The following is a 15,981-nucleotide window of genomic DNA, read 5'->3' as shown; positions in this document are numbered from 1 at the left end:
TCATCTCTCGGGAGAGAGCCCTTCTCTTCTGCCCCAGGGTGGAGCCCTGGCTAAGAGCCTGGTATGTGTCTCCTGGGGAGAAGCGAGGTCCAGCGAGACCATCCCTCTAGCCTCCTCCTCTAAACAGTCCCTCAGGAGCCTCCCTTGAGTCGGAAGTTGACACCTGTATGCCCAGATCTGGTCCTCTGAGCCTGGAAGGTCCTGGCTCTAGGACCAGGGAAGAAGACAGGAAGGGATGAGGAAACCCAAGTTGACCAGCACGAGGCCGTGTGGACACGGGGGCCCAGAGGGACAGAGATGCCCTGTGCATGCCTCCTGTTGCTGGCTCCTTCCTGCCCTCCTCCTGCCCCACCTAGAGTGGCAGAGGAAGGCCGGACGGCTAACAATCTGTCTCTTCCTGAGTGCCCCCGAAGCCAGCCAGGGCCCGGACCGCAAGCTGACAGCCCATCTTCCTCATCCTGCCGAGCATCCAGATGCCTCAGACCTGCTCTCTAACTTCCACTTGGTTTTGATCATTAAAAACGAGAGGGTTTCCCCTTCTGCTTAACTAAGGACGAGGAAAGAGATGGCCCAAAGCCACAGTGGGTGACAGGGCGAGGCTGGCAGCAGCCTGGTGGTGAGGCGAGTTACCCCCACCCCCTCAGTGGCTGAGGGATGCTGGAGGCCATGTATCCCAGTGGTGAAGACCACGTGCAGGCACTGGGCCCCAGAGCTTACTGGCTGTGTGACTTTGGGCAAATGTCTCAGCCTCTCTGAGTTTCTGCCTCTGCAAAGAGCAGATGCTAACAGTGCCTGGTGCTGAGTTCCTCTAGCACTTGGGGGGATGAGATCGGATCACGTGTGGAAAGCTCTGGGCACCGAGCAACACACAGCAAGGGTTCCCAGATGGGAGCTGCAGCTGCTACGGCCTTCGCTGGGTACTGTCACTCGTGTTCCTGAGCTGCTTCATCCCCAAAGCTAAAGGGTTTGAAAGATGTCAGGGTCTTTTTTCTTTCAAGGGTCAGAAAGATGATCCCTCTGAGAGTTTAGAGGATTTGGCCACGACTGTGCCACGGCGACGGCCATGCCGGCAGGGACTCCCATGGGTTCTGACTCCCTCCCTGCTGAGTGTGTTAGCCATGGCGGCACCAAACCCTCCCTGGCCTCCCTGGGCACTGAGAAGTTTCCGGAACTTTGTGAATAGTGGAGTGCCACTGCTGGGGTAGCATGGGGTGGGGGGCGCTGGGGCAGGGTCTTACCGGTCAGGGTCATCGCTGAAGAAGTAGTTGACTTCGCCGAAGGTGCCCACGTCATTGTCTGTTGCCTGCAAAAGTCAGAACAAGAAGTCATTGCTGCCGGCCCCAGCGAGGCTCCTGATCTCCCCGGGAAATGTCCACAGCCGGCCCGTGATTTCAGCAGAGGTTCAGCTTTTGGGGGTGGGACTTCTGGCTTCTGCCTCATTCTCGGCTCCGCCGTAGTCCACAGTATAGGTGAAATGACACCATTCATTCACTCATCCGTTCCCTATTTTTTTTTTAAGATTTTATTTATTCATTTGACAGAGAGAGAGAGAGAGAGAGATCACAAGTAGGCAGAGAGGCAGGCGGGGGGGGGGGGGCGGGAAGCAGGCTCCCTGCTGAGCAGAGAGCCTGATGCGGGGCTCGATCCCAGGACCCTGAAACCATGATTGAGCCGAAGGCAGAGGCTTAACCCACTGAGACACCCAGGCGCCCCACCATCCGTTCCCTATTAAGCACGCACTGTGTGCTGGGCACTGGGACTCTGCTCCGTTCCCAGGCAACTCACTGCCCTGTAGCCGGGCAGCCTGCTGCTGCCACCAGATGCCAGAGCAAAGGCCTTGGGCTGACCTTGTGGACATCTGCCTTACATTCGGGGCTTCTCGATAAGACTGTGATTTGACAGAGTTTCTACTAATGAAAATGTTTCATTACTTTTATTTTAGCTTTAGTGAGGTATAACAGACAAATAAAATGGTAACACATCTGAAGTGTACGACGTGATGATTTGATATACATGTTCGCTATAAAAGGATGTCCCCCACTGAGTTAATTAACACATCCATCACCTCCCTTACTTACCTTTTTTTTTTTTTTTTTTTTTGGTGAGAACACGAAGTTCTCCTCTCTTAGCAAATTTCAGTTCTACAATACAGCGTTATCAACAGTGGTCATCTTATACATTAGCTCCTCAGACCCCATTCATCTTATAGCTGAAAGTTGATACCCTCTTACCAACCTCTATTTTCCCTGCCCTCCATATCTTTGTATCATGTATTTTTTGAGGTTCTCCTGCAAGTTCCTGGATTCTGTGAAATCTATTGAATTCCATGTTCTTTATGATAGACCTGAATGTTTGAGAAAAATTTGTGTTCAGTATACTTAGTCAAAGAAGGCCGAAGAGTGAATAATGTATTTCTACACCAAATGATCCAAGTGAAAAAAAAATGTTTAGACCCAAAGGGTTCAGAACTCGGTTATCTAGGAAACCTGGTTATCCAGAAAGAGGCCATTTCTGGGGCTGGGGGCAGCCTCTTGTGCCCAAGTCCCATTCAACGTGCTCACTGTCTGCATTCTGGAAGACTGTGTGAGGCCTCCTGTTCAGTCAGGCTCCGAGCACAGCACAGGTTCTCAGGGATGCGTGTCTAATAAGGGACAAAGACGACGTTGAGCCATGGAAGCCACCCTCCTATGCAGGACTGCTTCCCAGACAGACCCTCTCTCTGAGCCACTCCTCACCACAACCATCATTTACGGAGCACCTTGCACTTGTCCCACATTTTCGTAATCACCCTGCAACGTAGGTCCTATTATCAGCACGGCATCCAACTCACAGTCAAGGAAACTGAGGCACAGAGAAGGTAAAGAGCTCCCCAAAGGCTTCGCAGGGATTTGAAGCCAGTGCTGTCTTGCCATGCCCTTGGCCTCCATGTGTTACTGCTCTGAACCGAGAAGGGAGCTTGCTCTCGGAAGAACCTAGACAAAGCTCCTCAGGATAAGCCTGCTTCCCTCCTCCCCTTCCAGGGACCAGAGAAGCAGGGAGGAGCCCCTAAGTTCCCTTTTGCCCCACTGATCATCATCACCACGTGTGGCCGTAGTCAACTCCTGTAAGTGAGGCTTGGCCTGGTGATACCCTCAGGCTCCTTGGTGAGGTGTCAGTGTGGCCTAGAGTCCCCAGTTCCAGGACAGTGCCAACAGTGAGATCACTGTGTGACCAAATGTCACCCCCCTCAGGCCTCAGCATCCTGGTGGGTCAGAGGAAAGGGTCTGGGGGAGCAACAGAGGCAAAGCCACACCTGCCAGGCTCCCTCCCACCACCTAGTGCCGGGCACAGAGCAGCTGCTGAATGAATGCTTGGAAAAGGAATGAACAAGTTCTAGGAAGAAGGGGGTGGAGAGGTGGGACAAAGCCAGGGAAGAGAGGAGATTCAAAGGGGAGGGAGCAAAAGGAGCTGAGAAAAGGGGCCAGGGACCCGAGAGAACAGCTAGGACATGTGGAGGGGATCAGGAGGAGAGGAAGAGAGGGCTAGGACATGCAGGAACCGAGTGCCCCATCAAATCATAAGGGGGGAGTTTCTGGCCCTAGGGACAAAGCCCTTCATAGCTGGGTGCCCTGTGGAATGGCACTCAGACTGGTAGGGCAGGAAGGAACCCAGAGGTCCCCTTGTCCAGCCCTTTCACAGCTGAGGTCCAGGGAAATTGGGTGACAAGATGGGCTGGTCTTCTCTCCCCGGGCAGACTCTGGCCTCCAAGCCCCCAACCCCCATCTCTGTGTCTTCCCCCAGCGGGCTGGGCACTGCCATGGCTCCCAGAGTGACCCCTTCCTCTGAGGCCTCCCGCTGCCCACCCACGCTGCTGATGCTGACTGGGGAAGATTTGTGAGTCCTTTAGTGCCGCCGTCTAATGACCGTATGAAATATGTATGCCCAGTGAAGAGGAGAGGGAGAACTTCCATCTTTCAAATACATGAAGCAGAATCAGAAGAAGATGAAAAGCTGCTTCTGGGGCCCTGCCATGACGGGGGCAGCTGGCGCCCACACGGAGGGCCCCGCCAGGGTGCTAAGGCCAGTGCCCGCGGCAGGGGGCCTGGGTCAAGAGCTCCGTGCCTGGGAGGAGACAGCAAATCCCATCACTTCGGCCCTGCCGAAGGCCCTTCTGGGCTCCCCAGTGCCCTGAGGGGAGAGTCCCTTCTCTTCCACACACACTCGTGGCCCTGCCCTCTGGGCCCCTGATGCCGGCTCCAGCCTCGTCGCTGACCCAGGCCAGACCACGTGCGGCTCTGGCCCAGACTGGCACAGCCCATCTGCTCCCGTCTGCCTGGACCGCTTCCTTCCTCCCCTGCCTGGCTCACCCCTTTCTGTCCTCCTTGGCTCTCCAAGGCTGGGTTTGGGCTCCGCCCTTCAGGAAAGACTCCCAGCCCTGAAGATGCTGCAGAGAGGAAGCTGTCAGCGGCTGTGTTTCCTCCCTCCCGGCTGTGGCTCCCTGGGGGACACGGTGGGGTCATGGCACCCACACAGGTTGCGGGGGGGTGCTCACGATCTCTGTCCTCTACATTGACCTCTACATCCATGCAGTTGCAACATGCATTCCTGCCCCTGGATTTCATTCCAGCCCAGCCCTGTGAGCTGAGTACTGCTACCACCCCTGCTCCTTGCCTTTCCCAAACGAGGAAGCAGACAGGATCTTCCTTAGGAAAGGTGCCCAAGAGCTCTCCACTGCTAAGTGGCAGAGCTGGCCTCCACATCCGTGTCTAAAACCACTTAGCACCTCTGGGTCCCGTGGCAGCCGAAGTGCAGCTCTGCCACGCTGGCCGGCCCAGTGGAGGGCGCTGCTGGGGCCTGTCCCCTCAGCCCCTTTCTCATGCACTTTTCAATCAGCCTCCTTCCCAAGCCCTGCTTTGTGCCTGAGCCCCTGAAACACATCCCGTGCCAAACAGCGACCCTTGGGCCTGCTTTAGGAAGGAGGGGCTGGGGAGTAACCAGGATCTGCACAGAGGCCACATGTACTCCTCGTGCCAGGAACACCCTCTCTCCTGTTGTGTTAGCCATTGGTGTTGGCTTCTTGCCCCTGGGTCCTTTAGGACCAGTCTCAGTAAGCAGTGAAGTATATCAGTGTGTGCCTGTGGGTTAGATTCTAGTGCTGGGGGATGGCAGCAGGTTTGCCAAGACAGCAGAGGGGAGGCCCAGATGGCCAGCTCTCATACCATACCCTGGGAATTCCAAGAAATGCTAAACCAGGGTTCTAGATCTCCCCTCTGATGTCTCTGCATACCCACTAGCATCCCCCAGGGCTAGAATCTTACCCCCAGATATACACTGGTAATGCTTTACTGCCTACCCAAGGGCCAGAAGTCAAAAACAATGGCTAACATGATCTTCCTCTGCTCAAAAACCTTCAGTGGCTCCCCATTGTTGCCAAATTAAATCCAGACCAGCACCCTGGTGTCAAGGCCTGGCTAGCTTTGCAACTCTTTTTTTTTAATTAAAGATTTTTATTTATCTGATAGACACACAGCGAGAGAGGGAACACAAGCAGGGGGAGTGGGAGAGGGAGACACAGGCTTTCCGCCAAGCAAGGAGCCCAACAGGACACTCAATCCCAGGACCATAACCCGAGCCAAAGGCAGACGCTTAACAACTAAGCCACCCAGGTGCCCCTAGCTTCAGCACTCTTATACCCACCTCTCCACGATGCACTGGGCTGTTCTGGGTTCTCATGGCCTGATTGCACCACACCCCTTCATTCTGTAACTGCCATCCAAACTCCAACCCAGCCCTCAGGAACCACCCCAAATGCCTGGTCATGGAAGGAGTTCCCTGACGGTTCACTGTTCTTGACCTGGGAGCCCTTGGCTGTACCTCTTTTGGAATATGGAGAAAAATTGGCCTTTTCTGAAAATTGCCCGTGTATGCCCTGCGTCTGCCCCTTGCCAGAGAAGTCTGTATCTTACTCATGTTTGTGTCCTCTGTTGTGCTCCGAACAGGGACATGAGCAGAGGATGTGGGAAGGGGCAGAGTGGGTCTAGAGGGCGAGATGGAGGACACCTGGTACACCATGGAGAGAACCTTCATGAAGATAGTGACCAGACCCTTAGTCGTATAATCAGTAAATATTTTCTGGGATCTTCCCATGCCAGTGATTGTACCAGGCATTGGAGTCACAGCTACACGGACACCAATGCCCTTGCTGGAATGTGACTTACGGATGGGAAGGGAAGATGACGAAAATGCAGGGGAGAAATTACTAAAGAACATAATTTCAGACAATGCTAACCACTGTGATGAGAATAAAGCAGAAAAGGGGTTAGCAGGCGATGGGGTTATTTTACACTAATGAGTGTGTTTTTTAGTAATTTTAAATTTGGTAATTTTAGTAATTTTAGACTAATAAGTGTGTTTGGTGTCTATGGGACAGTCACTGGCTGGACACTGAGAAGCCTTTGGGAGCTCCTGGGGAGAAGCGCCCAACCCCTGGCACGGAGCTCAGAGACAGCTCTGAGCACCGGCCTTCTCTAGCACCATTGTGGGCAGTCTAGGAAGAAGGGCCCCCAGGCAGAGTCAGCAGCTGTCCCCACCACTGGCACATGGGGAGAGGGCGGGGCTGGGACTGGCTGCTGTCCAGTGCCTGATTTATAAGACATCTCCTCTGATTCTCCCTAACACTGGCATTACCAGCAAAACTAATTCCCTCATTTGGGCCTTTATAATTGCATCGCGAGTGCTTATTTCCGTGATGGACAATACTGGCAGAAGTGTAATTTTCTTCTGCTGACAAAAAGGAAAAAAATAAATACGCATGGTGGGGGAAATTCCAAAGGTTAAGACAAGGTGAGCCTACAGTGGAGAAATGGCCAGATTTCCAGACTGGCCAGGTCTGAGTTGGAAATGCCCATCCTTTTTTGGCTATGGGGCAAAGGGAGGGTAAGATGGTGCCCCGTGCCATCTCCCTTCGAGTACATCTGTGAACAATGCACCGTGCCCAGAGTTTCCCCCATCTTATTTCATTCCATCTTCCTGACAGCCCTACCCTGGTGGTAGGGGGACTAGAACATTATCCCCATTTTACAGATGGAACTGAGGCTTAGAGAGGTCAATCAACTTGTTCAAGGTCAAATGACTACAGTACAAGATATGAGCTCACCTGTGCTAGTAACCACTCCCCTCCCCGCCTGCCCCTGTAGGTGGAGCTAGGGGAGAGGTGTCTTCCTGCAGTTGGAGAGTTCAGCCATGAGATCAAGGGTGCCTCTACCAGGTCACTGTCCTTGCCCTCTAGAAGCCAGATGAGTCCCAATAGGCAGTCTCCTTCTAGCCATAATGGCTCTGCCCCAGCCTCTGCCTGGAAGGGGTAGGCTCTGGCACCTCTGGCCATGCCCACAAGCAGAGGAAGCAGGCGTCTCTGGTTGTGGTTTCCCAGGAGGCAGACCCTCAGCCAAGACCCTTGCCCTCAAATAAGAACCCCCACCCCTGGCCAAGCTTGGTCTTGGTATGTGCATGTGGCTCAGGACCTAGACTGGGAGAGGCTGTCACCTGCTAAAGTTAGGGCAGCCTAACCGGCTGTGGGCACCCTTCCCAACACACCCAGATCTCTTCACCCAGCACCCCCCAGATACAGCGCTCCCTTTAACTTGTATGCCAGGGCTCTGTACCCAGCCCAGCTCATCAAGACATCTCACACTCACTCCCAGGACCCCACCGCTTCACAAGTGGTCAGGTCCTGCCCTCTCCTGGGCCTGTCCTAAGGGCTCCCTTCTGACTCAGCCTATTTTCATGATGAGCTGTCACCATCTCCCACCCTCTTCCGTTCCTTTGTTCTGGACCAAGGGCCTGTCTTGCCGACACACTGCCCCCATCACATACGTCTACACCTCTCTACTGTCCCTCTTAATAGCCTTGCAGAGGCCCATCACGGACGCTGGGCCTTAGGCCCCAAGCTGACTCCTGCCTGCTCTGGCCTTCTCCAGGGTCTCCCTCTGAACTGCCACCCACTGGGAGTTGCCATATTCTTGTATTTTTTTTTTTTTTTTTAAGGATTTTACTTAATTGACAGAGATCACAAGTAAGCAGAGAGGCAGGCAGAGAGAGAGAAGAGAAAGCAGGCTCCCTGCTGAGCAGAGAGCCCAATGCAGGGCTCCATCCCAGGACCCCAGGATCATGACCTGAGCCAAAGGCAGAGTTTTTAACCCACTGAGCCACCCAGGTGCCCCAGGAGCTGCCATATTCTGACAGCGCTGATCCCTCCCTAGGGACAGACGCCCTCCTCTCACAGTTTCAAACAGCCTGTCTACCCTTCTCTATAGCCTGAATGTCCTGTCCTTGTATCCTCTCTCCTCCTGTGTCCTCACGCTTCCCCACCCTTCCCTCCCTCCTTCTCTCTCTCTCTCTCTCTCTCACACACACACACACACACCCTGTCTCTCTTCCTTTCCCTGTGGCTCCAGCAGCCTCCCAAATATGCCTGTTCTCCTGCCTCCCATAGAGATTTTTCTCTCTGTTTGGCCCAGGTGAAACCCATCCCATACACAATCTCACACACTTGCACTCCCCCCCCACCCTAGTTACAGTCCCTGGGGCCCCTCCACACCCCTTCCCCGCCACCTGTGTGCCCTTCCCTGTGGGCTGGCAGCAGGCACTCACTCAATCACTCCGAGCCAGCGCCCGCACCCCGGTCACGCATGCTCGCCCAGACACCCCGCACGGGGCTTCTGCTCTGAAGCAAGGCGGGCCCAGCTGCCTCCCCAGCAGCCCTGGGTCCCGGCAATGGCGGCAGGCGGCGGGTGCCGGCGAGCAGTTCTGCTCCCGTGCACATATCTGCAGAGAAGGGCACACGGTACAATTTGTTCAGGAAACAATAGCAATGTTTGACATGTCATAAGGATTGATGGAGCAGAAATTTACATGGGAGAATGCATTTTTAAACAGCTCCACGGAGCCCCTGTGCTTTGCTGGTAATGCTTTCCACATTCATCATTCGCTGAGCCTCTCTGAATAACTCCTTAAACTATGGGAGATTAACTGCACTTCTCGCAAGCTCCGGGAAGCTGGTGTGGCCGGCATGAGGCAGGAGGGACTTCGTGGAAGGAAGCCAGGAGCCCAGAGGCCGGGTGACCTCCACTTGGCCCGATCAGGCCCACGAGGCCTGGTCCTCTCCCACGCTCCCGCGCACCCTCCCACGGCGCTCTGTGAGAGGATTTCTGGTTCTTTCTAGGATACGAGGCAGAAGCCAAAGGCCAGGAAATATTTGGTCTGTCCCACAATTCTGGGGAAATGCTGGGTGTTATTCAGTTTTGCTTGTCATTCAAGAAGGAAGCCGGGGCTGATGGGTGAGCGTGTGGCAGGTGCTAGGTGGGCAGAAAGGTTTGGCTGGACTTTGCTGCTCTGAGCACTTTCACAGGAGTCCTGGCCAAGGGCATGGTCAAACTCCTCGGAGGAGAGGAAATGCTAGTGGCTCTAGGGAAAATGCTGTGTAGGGGATGAGAAGGGAGTGTGACCAGGTGGGTAGTGGCACCAGGGAGTGAACAATAGGGTGCAGGAGAGATTTCGGGGATACGTGGAGCCTAGGAAGAAAAATATATTTAGGAAAGCTCCTGGGTCCTGCTCGTGGCTTTCTGGGCATATAGGAGGCCTTAGGACAAGAAGGTGCCGCTGGGGAGTCTGGGCGTGGGAACAGACGCTCAGAGCACATGGGACAGTGGACTCACTCTTGGGGGGGTGGAGTCACCAAAGGGAGGACCCAGCTGGAGGTAGGGAAGGGGGCCTTTCCTCCCTTGTGTCCCATTATGGAGGGGGATGGACAGCCGCAAACTCCTTGACGCATGCCCACGGCAGACTGCCTCACCATGGCAGTGACGCACAGAGGTCCTCAGGATCTCTCAACACTGTCTTCCTCGCAGCCACTGACAACCAATTGTTGTACAAGTCATGTTTAAGCCTCTCTGTGCCTCGAAGCTCAGAATGCTCTTCTCCTTGGGAGGCACCGTACAAGACCGTGTGCCGAGGGACTCACGAAGGATTTGGGTTAAGGGGTCATGAAAATACCAACAAAATGGCAGTGTGCAGTCTGGGTTCTGGTCCAGCTTCTGCTGCAACCATCTGGCTGTGGGACCCCAAGTAAGACAGTGGGCTTCAGGGCCTCCCGACCCGCCTGCCTCTTTCACTCTGGCACCAGCAGCCCGTCCTCCGTCGGGAGCCAGACTGATGCAAGGAGAACCCACTGGCCAGCTTAGAAGGCTCCCAGGGCACTGAAGACAAAATCCAAATGGTCTCCCATGACCCTGGGGACGGCCAGTCTCAGCGGCCCCCGACCTCCCCTCCGAGCCATCTCTGGATCGCTCTGCTCCTGCCACCCAGTCTTCAGGCTCCTGACACGACAGGCTCGTGCCTGCCTCACAACCCTTGCACTGCACTGCCCTGGACCAGCAGTGTTCCTTCTCACCCCCGTGGGCTCAGCTAACAGGACCCAGTGACATCTGGAAAAGCTCACTCAGCTGCCCGCTTGCGGCTGCGTGCGCTAGAAGCTGGGGAGGTCACGGTGGCCAGTAGTGGTGAGAGGCCATGGGCTTGGACCTGGGTGGTCAGGGCTGTGCTGGGAACTGGCAGGACTCAGCTGGGGTGGACAGGCCTGGCTCGTGGTCTGGCCGGATGCGGTGGGGAGAAGGGCCTGGTTTCGGCAGGAACATCGGGGTGAGCGTTCACTGGCTATCTCCTCCCACAGACTGAAAGCTTTCTGAGGGCACGACCTATCCTATTCTGCACACACGCCCCGCATCCAGCCAGTGCATGGCACGCAGGAGACCCACCACAAACCATAGCAGAGTGAAGAAATTATATGTGACAAGGTCCTTCCTACCAACGACAAGCCAGGAGTCCCTGGTCCTGAGCAGATGGACTTCTGAGCAGGCAAGGGCACCAGAAGGATATGATGGAGTTGGGGGGGTGGGGAGAAGGAGAAACAGAGGAGGGAGAAGGGGGGAGGACAGGAGGAGAGGAGGAAAAAGAAGGACAGAGAAGGAAGAACCATCACAGAAACATGTTTCTAAGCCTCAGCTTGCGCATCTATAAAATGGGCCTGATAACAGTACCTGCCTCTCAGGGTCGTCTTGAGGATTAAAGCAGGTGTTGCATGTAAGGCGCTTAGATCAGTGCCTGGAAGGGGCAACGGCCTCCAGGGGAGTGGGCATTAGTTTTTCTACCCCCAATTCTAACCACTCTGGGCCCTCTGTAGGCCAGGGGCGGGTGGAGGGGACACCGCCCGGCAGGCGCCCTCCTCCTGGCCCCGGCCCCAGGTAGGAAGGCGTCTGTCACCTGTGGCAGCGGAAGGAGGGATGAGGATGGGGCTGACCGGGGCTCTCTGGGTGCGTTTGTTCTTGCACACACGCTGTTGTTCTCGGGTTCCCCCACCCCCTTCTTTATTCTCTTTATTTTAAAACCTGGAAATAAAAATTGATGGGGAGCAAATTGCTCTGGCCAGCAGCTCTGTGCTTAAAGGAGTCTCCCTGGGAAAGCAATTACGGGATGTCAGAGGCCGTCAGCGCGGCAGGCCACTGCCGGCACCCAGGGCCTGGGCGGGCCTGGGGGGGGAGGCCTGGGCCTCCTGCTGGGAAGATGCGGGAGCCGGCATCTGGGGAGATGGAGGCCCTCCTACCGACAGAGGCACAGGGATAACTGAGATCACCGCCTTGCCGAGCATCGCCATCCCGTGGGCCTGGCACTGCATGAAGAACTTGACACAATTCGTCCTGAATCCTTAAACCCACCAGCGAGATGGGGAGCACAGTCCCATTTTACAGATGAAGCGGTTTCAGCTGATAATAACTAGAAAACCAGTCACAGCAGTTCAGCCTGGTCTTGTCCAAATTCTATTCCCATTCCTGCTCTGAGATGAGTATGATGCCGCCCTCGTTCTATGGATGTGGAAAGTGCCCAGCTGGTGGAAGCTTCCAGCACCACACACAGCCCCCTGCTGCTCACCAACGCCTGGCAGAGGCTGCTTTACCGACAGGACCTGGGCCTCTCTTGGCCTGCAGGCTTGTCTCTCAAGGAAGCAGCTGGCATGTTGGGGTATCCACAATCCCAGAAGCTGCCCTCCCTCCGTGGGGACTGGAGTTGATGAATCAGTAGCCCAGCCTCCAGGCTATGAGGTGGACTGGCTCACCTCTGCCCTCGGATGTCTCAGTGGACAGAGCTCCAGTAGCCCCCCAGGGTAAGTGGCTTCACAGCGCCCCTGTCCTTGACCTCATCTCACTTCCCAGCCCCGGGTTACCTGGGGCTGCCTCTCCCAAGTAAACTGCCTGCCTGTGAGTCCTGTCTCAGGGTCCGTGTCTGGGGGAGCCAGGTCTCAGACACAGGCCGGGTGCTGGACACATGCGGCGAGCCAGACAGTCTGTCCCTGTCCTCACAGCTGCCAGCGGCTAAGGGTCCCACAGCTGGTCCCTGGCAAAGCTGGGATTTGAACCCTCCTCTCTCTGGCATTCACACACACAAAACAAAAAGGGAAAAAAAATTCAGTTCCTGACCCTTCTACATTGCTGTCCATTTCCTGTGCCCTTGGGTTTGAGGAGGACTCAACTAAGTGACTTCAAAAAAAATCACATCTGACCATGAACAAGGAAAACTGGGATACAGAAAGCCATTTTCTGGAGGTGCAGGAGGGAGGGTAGCAGGCTGCTCTGGGGTGAACGAGACATTCACAATCAGAAGGGACGCAGGGCCTCTCTGGGGCCCGTTATCAAGCTGGGATTATGTAGTAGAAGATGAGAAGAGGAGGGTACCAGAGAGATGTGGGGCCAGACACCGGGGCTGAGGCTCAGTTAAGAGAGATCTTCTGTGCAGAGGAGATGGAAGGAGGGAAAAAAGACAGTCTAATCAGCCCCCTGGGGGGGTGCAGTCAAACCATGGCTCCCCCATTACCAGAGTTCACTACACCCCTGCCCTCCCGCTGACCCTCTCCTCCCTTGCCCCCGTGGGATCCATGGAATGGAACAGGCAGCTCCAGGTCTCTCGAGAAGGCAGGGAGAGGTACCTGAGCAGGGGCTGGTCCCATCCATGCACCAGGATGTGTCCTCACCCCAAGGTGACTCAGAGTCCAGGTGGCACGCCCCCCATGCCTGCTGCCATTGGCGGGTCCTGATTGGGCCAGCAGGTGCTGCTCGCTAATGAACCGTATTGATTCCACATTCTCTTGTTGTCTCCCTAAATGGCAAGCCACACATCTGATAGATTAAATACCCACATGATTGCCCGCCTGACATCTCCATCACTCCGCCTGCGGGTCCCTAATGAATTTTACAGCCCCACAACGACAGAAGAAATTAAGGTCAAAGTCCGACACAGGAACTATAAATCACCTGTGATCTGAGACCAGCAGAGGCCTGCAGCCCTAGCCCTCACTCACCTGGGTCGGTTCAGCCGGGGGCTTGATGGCAAGATGGTCACATTCAGTGAGTGCCGGGAGCTCTCATGCCTGAGAAGCAGCCCCCACTCACAGACATTTGGGTTCCCTCTCTCCCCTGCCCACCCCACCTCCAGGAGTCAGAATGTTTTCACAGAGGGAAGCTCCTTTGTAGGAAAGCAGCCTATCTCCTTTACAAAGACTTGTTTCCCAAGATGTTCAAAATACGCTGATCACACTGATCTAACAATGTCCCCAGAACAGGGAAAGGGATGAGCAGCATTCCCTCCATTTTGCAGATGGAGAAGCTGAGGCTTGTACAGAAAAGGGGCTTGCCCGGGGTCATTCAATAAGCTGAAGATCTTTATCTTTCAGACCTGAAGTTTACTGGTCTTGTTACAAGGGGAGCGTACAGGGATCTTTTATCCCAGTCCTGTTTCTCCTCTGGGTAGGGAGTACCGGTTACAGGTGGCTGAGCCGGCAGAGGGAGTCCTGGCCTTGGATTCAGCTTGGACATTGGCCAGTCAAGCTCAGCATGTATCTTGTCATACCTCTGGGCCAGGGATGGATTCAGTTTCTGTGAGGAGGCTGTGTTAGTTCATGGTGAAGGGAAAGGACGTTGGCATTCAAGAAACAAGGGTTCACGCCTCAGCTCTGCTCCTTCCACAGTTATGGCCTCAGGCAAACATCCAACTTCTCTGAATCTCAACGCTCTCATTTATGAAACGGGGAGGCTAATTTCTACCTCACCAGGGTGTCATGGGGATTCAACGAGGTAACACACATAGTTGCTGAGCTCAGTGCCGGACATGTGATAAGAGTACCTGTTGTTTGTTTAACACCTGTTCTGTGTCAGGCACTGGGCTAAGTTCTTTATGTATATTACCTCATTGAAGTCCCACAACAAATTCATAAGGAACGAACCTCAACACCATTTTCCAGAAGAGAAAGCTGAGGCACACGAGAGGTTATTCAGCAGAGACTCAACATCCATGATCTCTTTTTCAAATGAACAAAAATTATTATTTTTAGATGGTATAACACTATCTGCCTAAAATACTAGATTGGCCAGCTTCCTTTGTAGACAAGCACGACCATATGACTAAGTTCTGGCTAAGGAGGTGAAAGCAAAAGTCTGCAAGATATTTCTAGGAAGTCTTCTCAAAAGGGAAGGAGAGTACCCTTCTTTGTGTCCTTCATTCTGCAGCTTAGAATGTGGATGTGATGGCCGGAGCACTAGCAACCACTTTGGACCAAGAAGATGAGGGCCAAATCTTAGAAATGGGGTGGAGAAGAGAGCTTACAGGAGCCATCCAAGGCTGCTCACCTCTAAATTCCTTTTGTATGGGAGAGAAATTCACTTCAATCTTGTTTAAGAAACCATTTGGGGGAGTTTCTGTGACTGGTAGCTGTACTGGATCATTGCTGATACAAGTAATATATTCAAAGCCATATAGCTCAGAAATGGAAGAATCAGGATAAACTTGGGTGGTTTAAGTCTGGAACTTAGGGTCTTCACCACACTGCCTCCTGTAGTGAACACTTGAGGAACATGAGATAATACCAACACATCATCATTATCATCGCATAGTAAAGTAGACGAGGCTTCTCCTAGAGATGTTCAAACTTGCATTAGTTAGTCATGAAATCAATTGAGTGGGTCATGACTAGTGTTTTTAAAAATGAAATCTGGTGGAATAAAATAGAACATACTAAATTGAAAACTGTAAGACGTGATGGAAGAAGTTGAAGAAGACACAAACGGAAAGACACTCCGTGCTAATGGGTTGGAAGAAGGACTGTTGTTAAAATGTCCTCACTACCCAAAGCAATCTATGGATTCCATGTAATCTCTATCAAAATTCCAGTGGCATCCTCTTCCCAAGAAATAGGACAATCGTAAGACTTACATGGAATCACAAAAGACCCCACACATCCAAAGTCATTTTGACAATGAAGAACAAAGCAGGAGGCATCACGTGCCCGGATTCCCAACTGTATAGTAAAGCTATAGCAATGGAAAACAGTAGGACACCAGCATAAGAACAGACATATAGATGAATGGAACAGAGAGCCCAGAAATAAATCCACACATATATGGTCAACTAATATTTAACAAGGGAGCCAAGAATACTCGATGGAGAAAAGTCCGTCTCTCCAATGAATGATGCTGGGAGCACTGGTCAGCCACACGCAAAAGAATGAAACTGGACCACTGCCTAACACCATGCACAAAAATTATCTCAAAGTGGATGAAAGACTTGAATGCAAGACCTGAAATCCATAAAACTCCTAGAAGAAAACACAGGTGGTAGGCATGGGGATGACATTTTGGATGTGACTCCAAAAGCAAAGGTAACAAAAACTAAAATAAACGAACAGGACCACCTCAGATTACAAAGCTTCTGCACAGTCTGGGAAGCCACCAACAAAATGAAGAGGCGGCCTCCTGGGTGGGAGAGAATAGGCATAATTCACAGATCTGATAAGGGGTTAATATCCAAAATATATGGAGAACTCCTGCAAACTCAACAGCAGAAAAAGGTCTGATCGAAAGAATGGGAGGAGGACCTGAATAGACATTCTTCCATAGAAGACAT

The 15,981-nt window shown here is 53.4% G+C and overlaps 1 protein-coding gene across 7 annotated transcripts in view; it reads right to left on the bottom strand.

The window, feature by feature from the left end:
• Window positions 1–15,981, bottom strand: part of CDH23 (cadherin related 23) — a 400,055-nt gene that overhangs the window by 130,719 nt on the left and 253,355 nt on the right. For all 7 annotated transcript variants that reach the window (XM_047702753.1, XM_047702755.1, XM_047702760.1 and 4 more), the window contains one exon: window positions 1,239–1,303. In XM_047702753.1, the coding sequence (XP_047558709.1) occupies window positions 1,239–1,303 (65 nt within the window). The remainder of the gene's footprint in view (window positions 1–1,238; window positions 1,304–15,981) is intronic.

The sequence above is a fragment of the Lutra lutra genome, chromosome 14 (genome assembly GCF_902655055.1).
Source record: "Lutra lutra chromosome 14, mLutLut1.2, whole genome shotgun sequence".
Lineage (NCBI taxonomy): Eukaryota > Metazoa > Chordata > Mammalia > Carnivora > Mustelidae > Lutra > Lutra lutra.
This window is presented reverse-complemented; position numbering and strand designations above follow the sequence as displayed.